The sequence below is a fragment of the Cricetulus griseus genome, assembly GCF_003668045.3.
Source record: "Cricetulus griseus strain 17A/GY chromosome 1 unlocalized genomic scaffold, alternate assembly CriGri-PICRH-1.0 chr1_0, whole genome shotgun sequence".
Taxonomy (NCBI): Eukaryota; Metazoa; Chordata; class Mammalia; order Rodentia; family Cricetidae; genus Cricetulus; species Cricetulus griseus.
The window spans coordinates 135,206,719-135,224,944 of NW_023276806.1; the positions used below are offsets into that span (position 1 = coordinate 135,206,719).

Consider the following 18,226-nt stretch of genomic DNA (forward strand, 5'->3'; position numbering starts at 1 on the left):
TTACACGTGCCAGTCCCCAGTACCACCGAAAACAAAGCTATTCTTGTGAAGAGACAACACATTTAACAGTGACCCATGTGGGATTAGGGAAAGACAAGATGGCCCAGACAAAAACAACTGCACACTGGGGTCCACATTATACACCTACTTCCTTTCAAGAATATGTAAACATGTTCCTTAGGACTGAGGCAGGAGGATCTCTGAGGGATTTAGGCTTGTGCCCAGCTTGAACTTCTATTCCTGTGGAATGGGTAAACATGGGGCTCAGAGACCTCTGCCCACAAGATCCCCAGACAGTTGAGAGGGCACATAACTACTCTGGGCACTAGAACCACCTATGGACACGCTCAGGCCTAGACCCTGCCCTCATACAGTGTGCAGGATGGACTCTAGCTTAGTGTCTCCCTTCCTCTTATACCAGGAGACCAAAAACTGCATTGTCTCCTGATGGCCTCACGGATTGCTCAGTGTAGATGGGAAGATCCTACAGGCATGAAACTTAACACCCATCCATTTGCCTACTGGGTGTTTGCATGGAGAAATATTGTTAGTAATCCAGACTGATGAACCCCAAATCAAGCTCAGTGCTCCCCCTTGAAACCAGTCTTCTTGCTGTGGCTCCCATCTGGTTCTTGGGCCAGATTCTAAAAGTTGTCTCCTAGTCTCCACACTTTATGTTCACGTCAAGTGTCAGCTCGGATCCCTAAAATATTCCGGAATCTACCCTCTTCATGGTTTAGCATCTCTCTTTCTCTTTGTGTATTTATTCAACAAATATGCATCAGACATCATGTTAGATGTTGGTGACTTCCTGCCTACCCTTGGGGAATACACAGCCTATTTAAGATTAGGCACCAAGCCACCAATTGAGAAAGTACGTACATAGATCTATCTAACTGGAAACAACGGTCCAAAAGAAAAACATAGAAAAGTTCAGACGGCTCTGAAGAGGGTGAGTCTCTTCTGGGGGCCAAGGAAAACATCCCTCTTCTCTTGTTTTTAAGATAAATTTATTTTAGCTGGGCAATGATGGTGCAAACCTTTAATCTGAGGAGGCAGAGGCAGGCAGATCTCTGTGAGTTCCAGGACAGTCAGGGCTACAAAGAGAAACCCCGTTTCAGAAAGCCAAATGTGTGTGTGTGTGTGTGTGTGTGTGTGTGTGTGTGTGTGTGTGTGTGTGTGTTGCCTGCATGTATATATGTGGGCCTGGTACCATTGGAGGACACAAGAGGGCATCGGACGTCTAGAACTAGAGTTACACATAGCTGTGAGCTACCACGTGGGTGCTTGGAACTGAACTTGGCCCCCTCCAAGAGTAGCAAATGCTCTTAACTCCTGAGCTCTCTCTACTCTAGGGCTTCCTTCTGAGTTCTGCCAACCCTCAGCTAAGCTACACTCTTCCCCTCCTCGTCCTTGTCCTCTCCTCCTTGTCCTCCTCATCCTCCTCATCCTCAAAAAGATCTCACTGTATAGTTCAAGGCTGATCTGCGGCTCTCAGTTCTCCTGCCTTCACCTCTAAATGCTGGACTTCCAAGGGTGAGTTGCCACTCCATGCACGTAAGGTGTGTATGTAAGAAGTCACTATGTACATGGCACCATACATGTATACAGTAGCTTAACAGCTCTACTTGTGTATGTTTTGCTTCTCACCGACTCTCCAGTCGCTATTCATTCACGCTACCATTTCAAGGTGTGCATCAGGTGCTCCACATACAGCCATGTCACACCTCACTGACACCTGTCCCTCTCACTTGTTGATTTTGTGACTGCAGAAATTGTGTCCGCTTTGCTTACTCTTTGAATCTCTGCCTAGCACTGTTTTCTCATAACAGATAACCAGTGAATACATATGGATGCACCTTCTAAAACACAGCCCCAATTGTATGCTTAAGAACTGTAAAACCATATTGCACCCTTTAAAAAAAATCAATGTTGACTTGGTTCAAAATAAATTGATTAAAAGTTGTTGTGTTTTCTTGGGAAATACACCTTCGATACAGTTTGATATTTCTAATTATTTACTAAAACATTAGAAAAAGAAGTGACTCTTACTAAGTGAACACTAACCACTTGTTAGGACAAAATATAGTCCAAGTGAATCTGGAAATTTGGAAGACATTCTTTTGGAGGCTTTTTTTTGTTTGTGTTTGTTTTTTTATCAAGTCTCTACTATGGAATTACATGTATTTGAATATCACAAAGAGAGACATTTGGGCAGATGAATGCCATTTTTAAACAGTATTTTTCCTTAGTTTATATACCTGAAAACATAAAAGAGATACATTAATATTGGCCAAATAGCTAAGATCTTAGGTTAATAAAAAAAACATGTCCTCTTTAATGTACATATACTTCTGTATTCCACAGCACTATTCTTCATGTTAAAACATAAGAAACAAGAACCCCAGGGTTACATTCAGTTGACCCCCAAGTTCTCCTCTCACCTGAGCATCGAAAGACATTTCAGCTGAAGTTGAATCAGATGGCTGCTGGGCGTTAAACAGGAAGCAAGACTTTGGAACATTAGGCTTGCTAATTAAAATTACTAAGAGATTAAACAGTGTCCCCCTAGAAAATTAATAAAAAGCAATTAACAGGTAAAGCTTATAAAGTGAAAGTAGTGGAGTCAAACTTAGAGACACTTCATTTTTTTCTTTTTAATTTTTTGAGACAGCGTTTCTCTGTGTAGCCCTGGCTGTCCTGGAACTCACTCTGTAGGCCAGGCTGGCCTCAAACTCACAGAGATCCACCTGCCTCTGCTTCCCTGTACTGGGATTAAAGATATGCGCCACCACCACCCAGCATGAATGTACTTTTCACAGAGAAACAAAGAATCCTGTAAACTTGCTAGGCTTTCATTTAAGTCATTACCATGGCCAACCAAACCCTAAGAAATATACAGTTCTCCTGAACTCAAAAAAGCTAGTTTAATTCTTAATTTGTGGTACATTTCTACACACACACACACACACAATTGTGTAGATCATTTACAATATCTACTGTTTTATTTATGCACTTTAAATTGGTCAGTCTTGCAGCAGGGAGTGTAACTCAATTGGTATAGTGCTTTCTTAGCATGTACAGGCCCTGGGTGTGACCATCAGCACTGAATAAACTGGGCATAAAGGCACGTGCCTACAATCTGAGCACTGTGGGGGTAGAGGCAGGAGGGTCAGCTCACAGTTGTCCTCAACTACACAGTGTCAAGCCCAGTGCAGGCACCAAGTAATGAAATAATAAAACAGTCAAACTCACTTTTAGAAGACCCATCCAATCAAAAGAGCATTCCTTTGTTATTTCTAGTACTCTTCTGTGAGTTTGTGTTTGTGCGTTGTTCGTGCGCACGTTAGTTTGGATGAGCCCCTGTGTTCATGCATGTGGTGGGCATAGTAGGGAGAGGGTTATCTTAGTCTATCACTGTCTCTCTTACTACCTTCCAACATGGTCTCTCACTGAAATTGCAACTAGGCTGAATGTCAGCAGGCCACAGCAATCTTCCCATCTCTGCCCCCCAGCACTGAGGTTATGGGCAAGTACAACCTTGCCAGACCTTTTATGTCCATTCTAGGGATTTGAACTCAGGTTCTCACATTTTCCCAGCAACTACTCTTATCCACTAAGCCACCCCCTCAGCCCCCAGAACACTCCTTTCAGGAGCTTTTTCTAGATATGAAGTTTGAACTTTCATTCCGTTCTCTGTTCTATTTAATTATAGTCCTTTATTTTCAGAAACAGTCTCTTTTCAATCTAAGAGAAAGAACTCTAAAGTTCTAGGTCACTTACTGTGATAATACATGAATTCAACCATAACAATGCCGACACACAAAGGAATACAGCACATTCAAGAATGCAGCAAGGTGGGTTGAACTAACAAAGTTTCCACTTTGGGAAATAATAAAGAGGATATGTTAAATGAATACTGCTTCTTTATTTCCTCAAATGGAATTCCATTTGAAATCTACCCCTTCTAACAAATGACTTAATTTAAAACTCTCTGGGCCAACAATTGTAGTCAAGCTGTAGCTTCATCCAGAAAATAGAGACTTCTGGGATTGACATCAATGACTTAAAAATTGTCCCAACAATTGCATGGTTTTATTATTCAGATTGTTATTATTTATAATATATGGATTTTAAATACATTATGCTCTACTTTAGAGTATACAGATCCCATCTCCTATGTGTGGGCATGGCCTGTGACTGTAAGTGGCTATCACTGATAATTGTGCCATATTAGATTGTGAATATGAAGGGCTCTTCACATCAGTTGACTTCTTAGTCCAGAGGAAATGATCCTGGGTGGGAGTGATCTAGTCAACTGAACCCTTCTCAGAACTCACTGACAGGACCTGCCAGATTAGCTGCTCTCTCAATCACAGCTCACATGAGCTTAGGAGGAAACTGAACCCAGTCAACACCACAATGAAAATGCTGAACTCAGGAGCCTTGGACCTAGCTATCCCTGCCCATAACTAAATGCTGTCTAACTTGCTAAGCTTAGGTAATTTGTTACATGGCAATAGATTTAATATTGTCATGTTACACCTTTGTTCTCATGATAATCATATGCATATCAAAAGTGCCTAAAAATTAATAATATTACCACACTCTACTGTCGCTACTGAACACACACACTGAAGGCTCGGAGAAGAACCAGTCTTATCTGGGAGGAAGGTTTGATAAAGCTAACGGGGCCAAACCAAGTTGGAACAATTCAAGGCCATTGTTTTTAATTAGGTTAGAGAAAAGCAGAAACCAATAGAATGTGAGCACGAGTGTTACAGGCCTTGCTTTAGAAGAACATTTTCTTGGTCTTTATGCCCTACTACTTCCCATGAAGGTCATCCTGCTTCTGTCATGAGGACAAAGCAGCATGGAAAAACTTTTGCTTGATTGAATCACTTGTTGTTTAATTTATGATGGCCTTAGGGACAATAAGCAGTATGATATGAATATATGTACAAATATATACATATACATTCCATATGCTTTATATGCGTGTATACATATACATGTACCATATAGCCTAGGTGTCTATTAGGCTGTACCATCTAAATTTCTATAAGCACACATATTCCCCCATGGTTAAGCAGCCCATAACTATGAATGTGACTATAGTAACTCTTGCTTTAGCAAATATAATTTTCTGCTATGGATAATTTCCAATGGAGACTCTGTTTCCTGGACTTTCTCTGGGAAATTTGGTCTTTTTCAAGTCTACTGTACTACAGCAGAAGGTGTTATGCTGAGAAAATCTGTGTGCCCTTATGATGCAGAGGGACAGAAAGAATCCAGCAGGCCCCAATTAATCTACAGGAGTGTCATGTACAAACGAGGGGGTGAACAGAGGACTTAGAGAGCAAGGGGATTAAGAAGACATGGGTCAAGAATAGAGTGGTGTGAGGAGAATTCTGGGTGTTTGTGAGAAAACTCCAAGAAAACAAAAGTCTTGTGACCTCAAGCTCTTCAAAACCACAGATGTTCATGGAATGTGCTTTCGTGCCCCTCCCAGGTGTGGTGGAGAGGAGTGGGTTCACTTCAGCTGTTACTCACGTGCCTCCACGGGAAAAAACATGTCTTTGCCATGTGCAGCTATCCTTGTGGTTGTACACTTTACTCGGGTGACTCTTCTTAACCCTCAGAGTCTAAACTGCCTGATGCTGACTTAAGTTGGCTATTGCTTGACTTAAGTAGACTAATGAGTTAGTCCAGTTCATTTTAGGCCCCACTCTTCCCGGTTCACACCTCCAACTAGAGCAATGGCAGAGACTACATCGCCCCAATGTCTCCCTAAAACACAAAACAACAACAAAACAAACACACACACATAAACCTTACTTCTTAGCTGCCAGCGTGCTCAATCGTGATGATTCAATTTCTGTTTCCCTGAACATCAGACCCAGGGTCTGTATAATTTCAATACACGCCCTAGGAAATAAAAGCAAACAAGGCAAAGCAAAAACCGTGAACATGGCATGGTGCCATGGGTTGGGATCAGAAAATTGCTTTCAGATACTCATTTAGCCAAAAGTCCATCAAATTCTGTGTATCAAGTTGCCAGCTCTGGCTGAGTACCTAGTCTGGGGCTGCTACACATGGGGCAGTCAAAATGTGCCTCCTGACTGAATAAGAGCTTCGTGTCAGGGACAAGGCATGGGCGGAAACATTTTTGAATTCGTATTTTTCCCAATGATTCTTTTTCAAATATTTGTATGTGTAAACCTGAATGTAGGTTTGTGCTCCTGAGTGCATGTGCCCACAGAGGCCAGGAGCATTGGGTCCCCTTGGAGCTGGAGTTACAGGGGGTTGTGAGCCCCTGATGTGGGAGCTGAGAGCTGAATTGGGTCCTCTACAAGGGCAGGTTGTGCTCTTGGCCACTAAGCCACATCTCCAGCCCCTAATTTACATTTTTAGTGAGTAAATATGTCAGTTTCTATCTCCCCATTTGAGGGCAGTCATTACTACTTATTCCTTATGTGTGCATTACAATTTTTAAATGCTATTTTTTTATTTTAAAGCTTTATTTATTATGTATACAGTGTTCTGCCTGCATGTATGTATACATACCAGAAGAGGACACCGATCTCATTATAGATGGTTCTGAGCCACCATGTGGTTGCTGGGAATTGAACTCAGGACCTCTGGAGGAGCAGCCAGTGCTCTTAACCTCTGAGCCATCTCTCCAGCCCCTTAAATGCTATTTTTAAAAAAATTCATGTGAGAGCATGACATGGTGGCATAAACTGTGATCCTAACACTTGGGAAACAGGTTTGAGGTCAGCCTGTCTACATAGTGAGTTCTGGGATATTCTAGACTACAAGACCCTGTTTCAAAAAATTAAATAACAATGAATAAATAATTTTTTATATTTATTTTATTAGGAATAATTTTTAAAATTTAAAAATCTACATGAAGTGAAAGTTGCAGCACCACTAACCATTAATAGTGCATATATTTCGTCTAGTATCTTCCATTTATCTTTAACGCCTTACAGCACTGGTTCTCACCCTTCCTAATGCTGTGACCCTTTAATACAGTGGTGGCCCCTGAACTATAAACTTATTTCATTGCTACTTCATAACTGTGGTTTTACTACTGTTATGAATCATAATATAAATATCTGAGATGCAGTTCCAAGGAAGTCACAACCCACAGGTTGAGAACCTCTGCCTTAGAGGGCTAATATCCGATTGCACAGTCAGTACTTACGCTAGCTCGTTGACCCTTTGGCTTTTATTGTGAAGTGTAGTCTTATTCCTAGACTCTGGCAAATACTCATGAAGTTTGTTCACTAGGAAGTAGAAAAGCTCACTGGTCTGTAAAAGCAAGTGAGAAAGGAAATAATGAAGATACCAGCTGTTAAAACTCCAGCCATACATAAAAAGACAAGAAAACACCTCTTCAATTCAGCAAGTGATTTACAAGTTTCTTTAAAACTAGCAGAAGTCAAACAGGAAACATACTTTTTTACTCATTACCATTCACTGCAAGAGTGGTGTGCTTTCTTAACCACTGAGCAATATCTCCTGCCCCACAAAGTTCACCTTTAACAAAGAAATACAGATGTAAATTTTGATATTCTTTCCCAGCACCAAAAATTGGAAGTACTTCTAATCTCCCTACTTCTGTGTGAGCTCCGGAGGGACTGTTACCTAGGCTCTGGCTTCCAAAGCCTATCACACACTGGGGAAGACAGGGCTTCAGGGGAAGGGGGCATGAAATATAATCTTTTAAATAGAAAAGTTAGTCCTCCAGAGAGTACTACCTGGTGTTTGAGTCACCACACCCAGCTCAGGGCAGTGGTGGCGTACGCTTTTAGTCCTAGTGCTTGGGAGGCAGAGGTAGGCGGATTCTGGGAGGTCAAGGCCAGCCTAGCCTACAAAGTAAGTTCCAGGACAGCCTCCAAAGCTACACAGAGAAATTCTGTCTTGGAAAATCAAGCCAAACAAATGAAAACCAAAACAACAGGTGGGTTGGGTAAACTCAGCCTCTCTCACTCTTTCCCTGCCATCTTTCTGCTCCACAACAATGCCACTACTGCTCAGGCCTGCTTTAAGACTGGAGGTACTTAAATAGCCTCCAGGTGACACTACCAACAGCCACACCATTCACCTATCTAGCCCCAGGAAGTACTTGTCCTGTACTTAAAAATCCACTTCAAATCCTGTGTTCAAGTTGTCCAAGCACGTGTCTCTGAGCTTTGCCCTTCCAGTCCTCCTCTAGTCCTTGGTTCTACATCTGACAATCATCTGTGTCACTCCCAGGAGAACCTGCCTCTGTGCCCCCAATGAAGCAGAACTTCTTGGTGCTAAGGGATTACTTGGTATTCAAGGGTGATTTCACTCGGGTACTGAAACAGCTTCCATCTGAATTTTCTCACTTCTCTATAGAGGGGGCTCTTACCCCTCTTTAGGAAAACTGAGAGCTGGATTAGTTCTCTGAGTGCCTTCCCTAGTCAGATCGTGGCTGTTGATTACCCTGAGCAGCTGAAACAAAGCTTTTTAGATACCAAAGCCACGTGTTTGTGTGCAGTTTAGTAAGGCAGTCTACAGAAGGTCTATGAGCAAACAAATCTACAAAATTAGGGTAGATTAAATTGATAATGCACAGGCAAAGGTGGTCTGCAGTTTTGTTGGGTGGGAGATAATCTAATTTCTTTAGCCTTTCTGTATGAATTTCATTTTCATAATCAACTTCCTTGGTTATTCTAGTGCCTGGTACCTACCTCTGTATTTTCCCACAACCCCATGAAGGAAATCCTAGAGTTAAAGTGTGCATGGTATGTTCCTACTAATCTACCACTTCTGACCATTATAGACCATGTGGTGCAACACCCTTACCCTGTTGTCATTAACTGACCTGTTATTCTCTATTGCCACTCTTTCATATAATTAGGGTAGTTGACCATCTTGATTTGCTTGAGGCCATCCCAGCTAACCCACATCCCAGGGACTTCCTCAGAGCCACCCACACTAAGACAGCAGGCCACTGTCATCTGGAAAACCAACATGGTTACTCTCCTGCATACACAGTGTTAGGACTTACAATCAGGCTGACCCCGCCCCCTGATGATGGGTGGGGCACACACAGGGACTGCTACGCCATCACGTCACTCATCATGCATTATGGCCTATGTGAGGACTCTGAGCATGCGTGGAACCTTGGTGCACATGCTCGGTCTTCCCTTTAAAAGTTCCAACTTCCTCCCTGCCTCTCTCTCTCTCTCTCTCTCTCTCTCTCTGCTTCTTCTCTCTTCCTCCCTTCTCTTCACTTATGCTCTCACTTACTCTCTGTCTCTTTTCTCTGTAATAAACTGGTTAATGTGTTCTCTATAGTTTCAGTCTCATCTCTCTCTCTTCTAATTTAAGCAGAAATCTAACATTTTGGCACCCAATGTGGGGTGCCAAAATGTTAGATTTCTGCTTAAATTAGAAAGAGGTGCAAGAGATGAGAGACGAATTATGGAGAGCACATTAACTGGCTTATTATAGGGCAGAAATGGAATAGCAGAGCAGAGGAGGGAGAGGCTGACCACTGGAAACAGACAGAGAGGGAGGAGAATAATGTTTTGGGTTTTTAAGGGGGAGCTCACTCATGAGGACTGAGTACCTACACAGCCATATGAGTGACGTAGCCATGATGTGGCCATGCAACACAGGACCCTTTAAGCTGCCTAGGTATCTGAACCTTTCAAACAGCACTTTGCAACTATCTGAATGAAGGAGTGTTCCTGCACTTCACAGCTACTCACTAAGAAGGCAGGGTGACGTGTGTAGCCAGGGACACTGCAGTAACTGCACACTTGCTCACCATTTCTCACTGTGGCTTCTTAACACCTCCCAGCCAAAACTGAAAACAAAGCACTTTCAACGCGCCATGTGAGAATCAAGCTGTTGGGATTCCCTGGGGATCACATTTTTGAAAAAATACCCATCTTGGCCAGGCAGTGATGGTGCACGCCTTTAATCCCAGCACTCAGAAGGCAGAAGCAGGTGGATCTCTGTGAGTTTGAGACCATCCTGGTCTACAAGAGCTAGTTCCAGGACAGCCTCCAAAGCCACAGAGAAACCGTCTGAAAAAACCCAAAAAGGAAAAAAAAAAAAAAGGAAGAAAGAAAGGAAAAATACCAATCTTGTACTTAAAAAGCATTTCTCAATATTTATTCTTACTAAAGGAAAATGTGTAGAAAAACTTGTTAAAGTCCCCTTTTCTCCATCTCACCTGCAGAAGGCTTTCCCTCTACACCATCAACTCAACCTGCTTCAGTTATATTTTGTACAGTGGCTCCCATTTCGTTCCATCTCCCCCCATACGCATACATATTATTAGTTACCTCACAAAATCTTCAATATTAAAACACGACTATGTTAAATGTAATCACCATTTTTAAAACACAGCATCAGAATATGACTTCTACTTTAACTTATGCTTAAATGTGATAAGCAGATAAAACAAGTTTTAAGGATGAAGAGTAAGACAGGACACTTACTTTCCAGAAAAGTCTTTTCAGGATGAAATTTTTCTGGGCTGCTACTCTAAGTTCCGTGACTACACACAGAATCTCCCTCAAAGTGTTGTCTTGAAGGAAAAGCTCAGATTTCAGTTGACTGAAGTGTTTAATTTTCTCCTCGGATCTACAGAAACACACACACACACACACATACACACACACACACACACACACACACACAGAGAGAGAGAGAGAGAGAGAGAGAGAGAGAGAGAGAGAGAGAGATTCAGGTAAAATGTAAGGAATGGTTGTTCACAAATATCACAATTGCTGACAAGTCTATACAAGTTTGTGCCATTGGAATCCTCACTGAACTTTTAACTCCTAGCCTTAGTACTAAGCAGCATCGAAACCTCACCTGCACAAAATGCTGTCTATCACTCTCTAACTCACTTTTCACCCCTGCTCTTGACCGGCTGGCACGCTCTTTCTGTCTCCAGCAAACTCTTCCATGGACTAATTTATATCATTATCACAGTCCAGGAGCCCTGGGTAATACCATTTGTTTAATGTTGTCCTTCCATCAATTCCTTTGCTGAAATAAATATATTTATAAAGAAGCTTCCAAATTAGCAGTAGTGGCCCACGCCTTTAATTCCAGCACTCTGGAGGCAGAGGCAGGCAGATCTCAGTGAGTTTGAGGCTGACCTGGTCTACAGAGCTATATATACAGAGAAACCCTGTCTCGAAAAATAAAAAAAAAAAAAAAAAAGAAAAGAAGAAAGAAAAAAGAAAGAAATTTCCATGTCATTACTTGACAGTGTCACTTTGCCTAAGTGGCCAGCATAAATGGGGCGTGAAGGTTACATACATATTGACAGTCCATGTTTTAGACAGGCTGATGCTTGGCAGAAAAGGCAGAGCCCCAAGCTAACAGGAGCTTCCTGATTAGGGCACTTTCCAGTAAGAGCTGCTCTTCCACCACAGAGCTCAGTGGTCTTTCCCTCTGTGTGGGCACCATGGGAAATCATCTCCAACCTTTGACCCCACAGGTCTCCACTCTTGGGGAAACAGATGTTGGAAGACCACTGAGTTCTCCTTAGAGAAGACAGCTATGACCGGAGTCCTGCTTCAAGTTTCAGTTTTGCAACTTGATTAAACAGTTTAGGAATAAACTAAAGAGTGAGCCTGTAGGTTTAAGATATCTTTATTTAGATAAATACCAGCCAAATACAAGCCAGAGAGTGCCCAGGGCAGCAGAGCAGCGAGGCCAGACAGAAGGGGTCTCCCAGGTGCTCGCCGTCCCTTAAGAGCCCATCACACATCATCCTGACCTCACCTTGACTACGCGTCAAGGCATTGAGCATGATCTAAGATAGGGTTGTCCCTCCTTCTGATACTTGAACATGATGTCATCTGCAAAGTTTATTGTAGGGGAGAGTAAGCCATGCCTGTTAGAGGCTGGCTACCTGCATTTCAATTTCAAAGACTAAAAGATCTTTATACTCTCTTGAGAACTCCAGAAACAACAGAATTGAAATTTCCACAAACTTAGAGTACAATTTACTATAGCATCAGCCTCAGCCACCATTTAAATAAAGTATTAACAGGGCTGGAGAGATGGCTCAGTAGTTGCTCTTCCAGAAGACTCGGGATTAACACATCACCCACATGGTAGTTCACAACTGTCTGTACCTCCAGTTCCAAAGGACCCAACACCTTCCTCTGGTTTGATCCACTGAGGATTACAGTATAGATCTATTATTTCATCAATGGTTGCAAACACTGGTAATTTTCTAATTAAATCTGCATTCATTAGCTGGACTGTGGTAAAAGAGAATTTGCCGTCACCAACTAGGGCCACTTGGTAACCCAGAAGTGGTTACAGGAAAGGCATAATTCTTACCCTTTGTTGGCTGTTTTTATGGAAAAGGGGACTGGTGCCCGAAGTCCCTCTCAAGTTCAGTGTGTCTTATCTCTCTGGGGAAGGAGCAGGGGGCACCTTCTATGATGCCTGTTACACATCTCTTCACTATGTTTCACGCACCCTAGTCCTTGTGTCCTCTGACACTCAACTTGTCTCAATAAATACTTGTTTCTACAGATGTTGAGGTAAGAGTATAAATATGGCAGTTAAACACACACACACACACACACACACACACACACACACACACACACACACACACACACACCCCTAGGCACACACAACTTAGAGCTAGGAGAAGCAAAGAGCAGAGAAAGTCTCCAATGAGTCTATCACGAATCGCACCTTACCTGTATGGCTTTGGATTCCCAATGATGTGACAGTGTTCACTAGAACTTGGAGACTCTTGTGAAAGAGTCGCTCTCTGAAAGAGGAAAACGGTAGGGACTGTCACAGTTCTTGTCTACTAAAAATAATTTGAATTTTATGTGAGTTCTGTGTCCCCCAGATAACAGCAAAACCCCCCTGGGAAGACTCCATCATGACTGTCCTTGCTTCCTTGCCTCCTCAAAAACCCAGGTTCTTCCTCCTTCCTAAGATACTATTATTCTCTCTCTTCCTCCCTCCCCCTTCCCTCCCTCTCTCCCCCTACTCACCCTTCTCCCTCCCTCCACATGAATGCCTGGTTCCTAAGGAGGCCAGAGAAGGGTATCAGATCCCCTGGAACTGGAGCTACAGATGGTTAGGAGCTTCCATGTGGGTGCTGGGAATCAAACCCAGTCCGTCTGCAAGAGCATCCAGTGCTCTAAACTGCTGAGCCAAAGCTCCACACCCCAAGCCATTATTCACTAATAGGCATTTCTCCTTACAGCAGACACCCGAATAAAATCTCCCCTTATTTCTCTGGTGCATTCTTATCTTTCACAACAATCAGTAAATTCCAAGGCTAAATCCCCAAAATGGAGAGAGAGAACAGGAAAGCATGTTTGCCACCCCCCACCACCATCCCTCCAAAAACCAAACACACTGAGTCTAGCATGTGAGGGCACTTACTATAATGTAGTTGTTCCATGAACTCTTCAAGTGCAGAAATATCGATGAGGTTCCAGAAATAACATACAGATGAAGTTCTGACTCCTCCTTCTCCAGGCTGCAGCTGCTGTGTATAGGAGAAGCCAGGAGAGAATTTCCTGAGCGGATCTCATTCCTGTTCCCATCAACCCTGACAGGAATTTCACTTGGGAAGTCTGAAGGACAGGGCGTTGAGTCCTTGAATGGCATGCCGTTCTCCTGGTGGGACCTGTGGGTAGAAATGAGTATTAAATATGATGCCTATAATTCAACAGTGGGGAGTCAAGAGAATCCAGCCGCCGGTTTCAGCAATCCACAACTCTGAAAGCCGCTAACTTCATGTAAACGCAGTGCTAATCATGAGAGGGGATTGACCAGACCACTTGTGGTTTGAATCTGAAGTGCCATTACTCCCCAGCTATGGCACCATTTTGAAGGCTAGAGAGCCTTTTTGCCATGGGCCTACATGGTAAAAGTAGGTCACAGAGGTAGGCCTTTGAAAGCCACACCTGGCCTTGATTCTGGCCTGCTTTTCTGTTCCCTGGTCTACCACAACGTGAATAGCCACCAAAACACACAGCAATGGAAAAGGTAACTAATACACTTGCTATTGCTACTGACTAATGGAAATAGGGCGTGGCTATCTTTTAGTGTGCTCTTTTGCTTTCAGAAATGAAACCCTACCAATGTTATCCTGTCTTAGTTGGGGTTTCTATTGCTGTGAAGAGACACTATGGCTGCAGAAACTCTTAAGAAGGAAAATATTTAATTGGGGTGGCTTGCTTACAGTTCAGGGATCTAGTTCATTATCATCACGGTGGGAAGAAAGGCAGCATGCAGGCAGACATGGTGCTGGAGAAGGAGCTGAGAGTTCTTACATCTTGATTCACAGGCAACAGGAAGTGGTCTGAGACACTGGACAGTATCTTGAGCATGGGAGACCTCAAAGCCCGCCTCCACCATGACATACTTCCTCCAACAAGATCATACCCACTCTAACAAGGCCACAACTCCTAAAAGTGCCACTGTCTTTAGGGGTCATTATCTTTCAAACCACCACACATACAAAAAAGCACTTCATTGGATTTCAAGTTTTGTCATTATTTTGGTTTTTGAGACACCGTCTCACTATGTAGCACTGGTTAGCCTGGAGCTTACTATGTAGACCAGGCTGGCCTTGAACTCACTAGGATCCACCTCTGCACCACCATGCCCTGCAATGGCACTTTTTATGATGGACTCCTTGTGCCTTCTTGGAGTCCCAATACTTGCACTGAAAGGACTTCCTAATTTTAGTTTAACCTGATTATTCTTGCCTTGTAACCATTCATTAGTGGATTCTGTAAAGGGGAAAAAAATGCAAGTGAAAATATAAACAGAGGGTTTTCTTTTTCAAAGCTTCCTTTAACTCATAGTCTTCTGATTTTAGTATTGTCGAATAGTATCAGCCCCATTCCTCAGAACCAGTGCCCCACCTTTACCTTCTTCACTCTTGACCCCACCCCACTTTCTGTACTCTGTCACAGAGCAAATAAGCTAGAAAATCTGAGATACAGAGTCACTGGATGGAAAGTCATCCTGTGAGACCCAAAGGGGTCCTGGCTCTCCCACACATGGTAGGAAGGTATGGATGGGGGTTGCCCAGCATGAAAAGATGGGCATCCAGCTCAAGGTGGTGGACAGGGACATGAAGCAATGAATGAATTTATCAGAGATCAGAGGTGACTATGACAGTGGACCCACTGGGAATTCCCAGGCATCTTGGGGACATTTTGAGCTTCCACTGCAGATGGGATGGGTGTAGGGGGCCACAGGGGTGGATTTGAGGTAATCCTATCTAGTCAGAAGGGGATAATGACCCCAGCTGACACTATATGCACCAAATGCAAGGCTTGTTTTGGGTCCTTCTGAAGAATGCAGTTCATGAGAGCCCTTACAAATACTTGTGGAGTAAAGACAGTTTGATGGGCCATTCATTTATTTACTTTGCTGTGTAGGACATGATCTCTGCTAAGCACTGGAGAGCGCTGTGTGTGACCTATGTGAGGTGTTGGCTCTCCCACACAGCATTACATGATCTCTGCTAAGCACTGGAGGGCGCTGTGTGGGACTATGCCATGTGAAGTGCTGGCTCACCCATACATGGTCACATGATCTCTGCCAAGCACTGGAAGGGGCTGTGTGGAACTATTTGGTTGCCCTGAAACCAAATTCAACGTCTCTCAGTGTTGAGAGGATAGCCTTCTGCTTTCACCCTCCACAGGCGCTGTGAAGACCAACACAGTCTTTGTTTTCTGTCTGTTCATCAGAATAATCTTACTTCATAGAATGAGGTGGTGATTGCTTCTAAATCACAACTAAACGTCAATTGGGTCTTTAAATGGGGGGCGGTGCTGGGGAGATGGCTCAGTGATTGTTAAGAGCTACTTGTTGCTCTTGAAGAAGAGCAGAGATCTGTTCCTAGCACTCACACCGGATGGTTTACAACCACCTGTAATTCCAGCTCAACGATCCACTGCCCTTTCTGGTGCCCACAGGCACCTGCACATACATGGGTATACACACACCAACATACACACAAATAAAAATACAAATTTTAATGTGGTAGTTTTAGAATTGGGCACTTTAGTTGTCCCCGAACCCCTTACTTTAAAAGAGGAACAATAGTGACACCAATCGCAAGGGTCTCTGTATGGAAAACATATGAAAATATCCATAGTTTGAAACACCAAAACCTTAAGTGCCAGCTATTAACATCACCCTTTATGTCTTCAGTTAGTAGTAGTTTACCTTCTTATAGTAAGGTGTGCCTTTCTTTCTCACAGGATTAGAACCTCCACAAAAATGGGAAGGCACTTTTAAAAAATTAGTTCTTAGGGTTTTTTTAGTATTTTATTTTACTGTACATGTACATAGGTGTTTTGCCTGCGTGTTTATCTGTGTACCACATGTATGCCTAGTGCAGTCCAGAAGAGGGCATCAGATCCTTTGGAACTGGGGTTCCAGACAGTTCGGAGCTACCATGTGGTTGCTGGGAATTGAACCTATGTCCTCTGCAAGAACAGCCAGTGCTGTCAACTGCTAAACCACCCGTCCAGCCCATGTCTTAGGTTAATTTTAAACAAACAGCACCCATTCCTGTATAGTACTGTCCACCGTTCTAAGATCCAGCCACCCACTCCCTCTCCTCACCTTAAAAGTCTGTGGCTACAATTGTTTAAAATGTTACTTGTTTAAAATTTAGGCAGCAGCCATTTTAACTCATAACAACATCTATATGGCAGTTATGAAAAAAAGTTCCTCTTAGGTAATGCTGCAGCACTGTAAATACTCAAGGCTGTGTACAAGGCATTGAGTTTCAAAGTGAGAGTTAAGCAGCTGTTGGGAACTCGCACTGAGGTGAGCAAACACTGCTGAGTACCTGGCATTCACATAGTGACCAGATTCCAACGATCACTGAGTCTTTGTCTCCTGAATTTATGTACTGGCACAATACTACAGAAATTCAGAATATATGAAATCAGGGGAGCCCCCATCCTTCTCCAAGATGCTGGCCATTGCTGAGAATACTCAGAATAAAGAAAAGGACCTTATGGTTGTCAAGAGGAAAAAGGGTATGAAAGGGTTAATGTTTTTTACTGTCACTATTCCTATTTTAAAAGATTGACTCTATTTTAACTTACCCATGTAGATGTGCACATGTGTGTGGGTACTCACAGGGGCCCTAAGGTGGTACTAGAACCACAGGAGCTGGAGTTATAGGCAGTTGTGAGCCACCCAACAACCAATGCTGGGAAGCAAACTCCAGTTTTCTGCAAGAGCAGCAAGTCTTCCTACCCACTGAGCCATTTCTCCAGCCCCTCTATCGTCATTTATTTCTATGAGTTCCACCCTATTTCCTTATTTCTTGCTTTGTAATACTTGTTCAGTTAAAGGAGAATGCTTGCAATGGAGTCTTGAGAAAGAGGCAAGTACAGACATAGTAGAAAGAAGACAGAACATGTTTGCACTCGGGGTTCATGCCCTGGATGTTCAAGCTCTTCTTGAAGTTGGAGCTGCAATGGCTTCTATACATAGAAGGTGCCCGGTTTATGTGAGACACACAGTCACTTAAGCCTGAAGTACATATCCAAAGCCCTCTGTGTAAGAAACCTACAGAAACCTACAGTCTATATTGCTGCTGCTACATCACGTGAGATCATGTGTCACACATCATACTTTCCACATTTAGAAAGTCTGTCTTTAAATGTGTGCATCACATGATGTAGTCCACATGCCTTCAGCTTACAGATGCCGCACAGACATGTTCAAGTGACATCTCTAAAAATGGCCACCAGGGAGGTGGTGCTGAGCTGCTGTCCTAAACAATTCAAGATTCCATAAACAAACCACAGAAGGGCTTGGTCTTCATCCCCCTGACTCCCAGGGTTACAGAACTCTTAACTAGGCCAGAAGATACTTTTCCAAAAAAACAACAAAAGAGACAGACAGACAAGATGGTTCAGAAGATAAGGATGCTTGCTGCCCCAGCATAGAAACCTGAGTTAAATCCCCACAACCTCTGGAGCTGGGGACAGAGACAGGAGGATCCCCAGAACCTCAGGAGCTGGGGGACAGAGAAAGGTGAATCCCTAAGGCCTACTGGCCATCAGCTTAGCTCCAGGTGAAGTGAGAGTCCCTGTTTCAAAGGATGGCATCTGACAGCCTCCTCTGGCCTCCACACATGCAAGGGCACCCACACACACACAAAAGAAGCCTTTGCCCTGACCTCTGCTGA

General features: G+C 43.2%; 1 protein-coding gene across 1 annotated transcript in view; it reads right to left on the reverse strand.

The window, feature by feature from the left end:
• Window positions 1–18,226, reverse strand: part of CUNH12orf56 (chromosome unknown C12orf56 homolog) — a 46,990-nt gene that overhangs the window by 6,357 nt on the left and 22,407 nt on the right. Inside the window, exons 4-9 of the mRNA XM_035451358.1 lie at window positions 13,432–13,678; window positions 12,729–12,802; window positions 10,491–10,635; window positions 7,211–7,317; window positions 5,839–5,928; window positions 2,445–2,568 (exon numbers count right to left, since the gene is read on the reverse strand). Coding sequence (XP_035307249.1) covers window positions 2,445–2,568; window positions 5,839–5,928; window positions 7,211–7,317; window positions 10,491–10,635; window positions 12,729–12,802; window positions 13,432–13,678 — 787 coding nt within the window. The remainder of the gene's footprint in view (window positions 1–2,444; window positions 2,569–5,838; window positions 5,929–7,210; window positions 7,318–10,490; window positions 10,636–12,728; window positions 12,803–13,431; window positions 13,679–18,226) is intronic.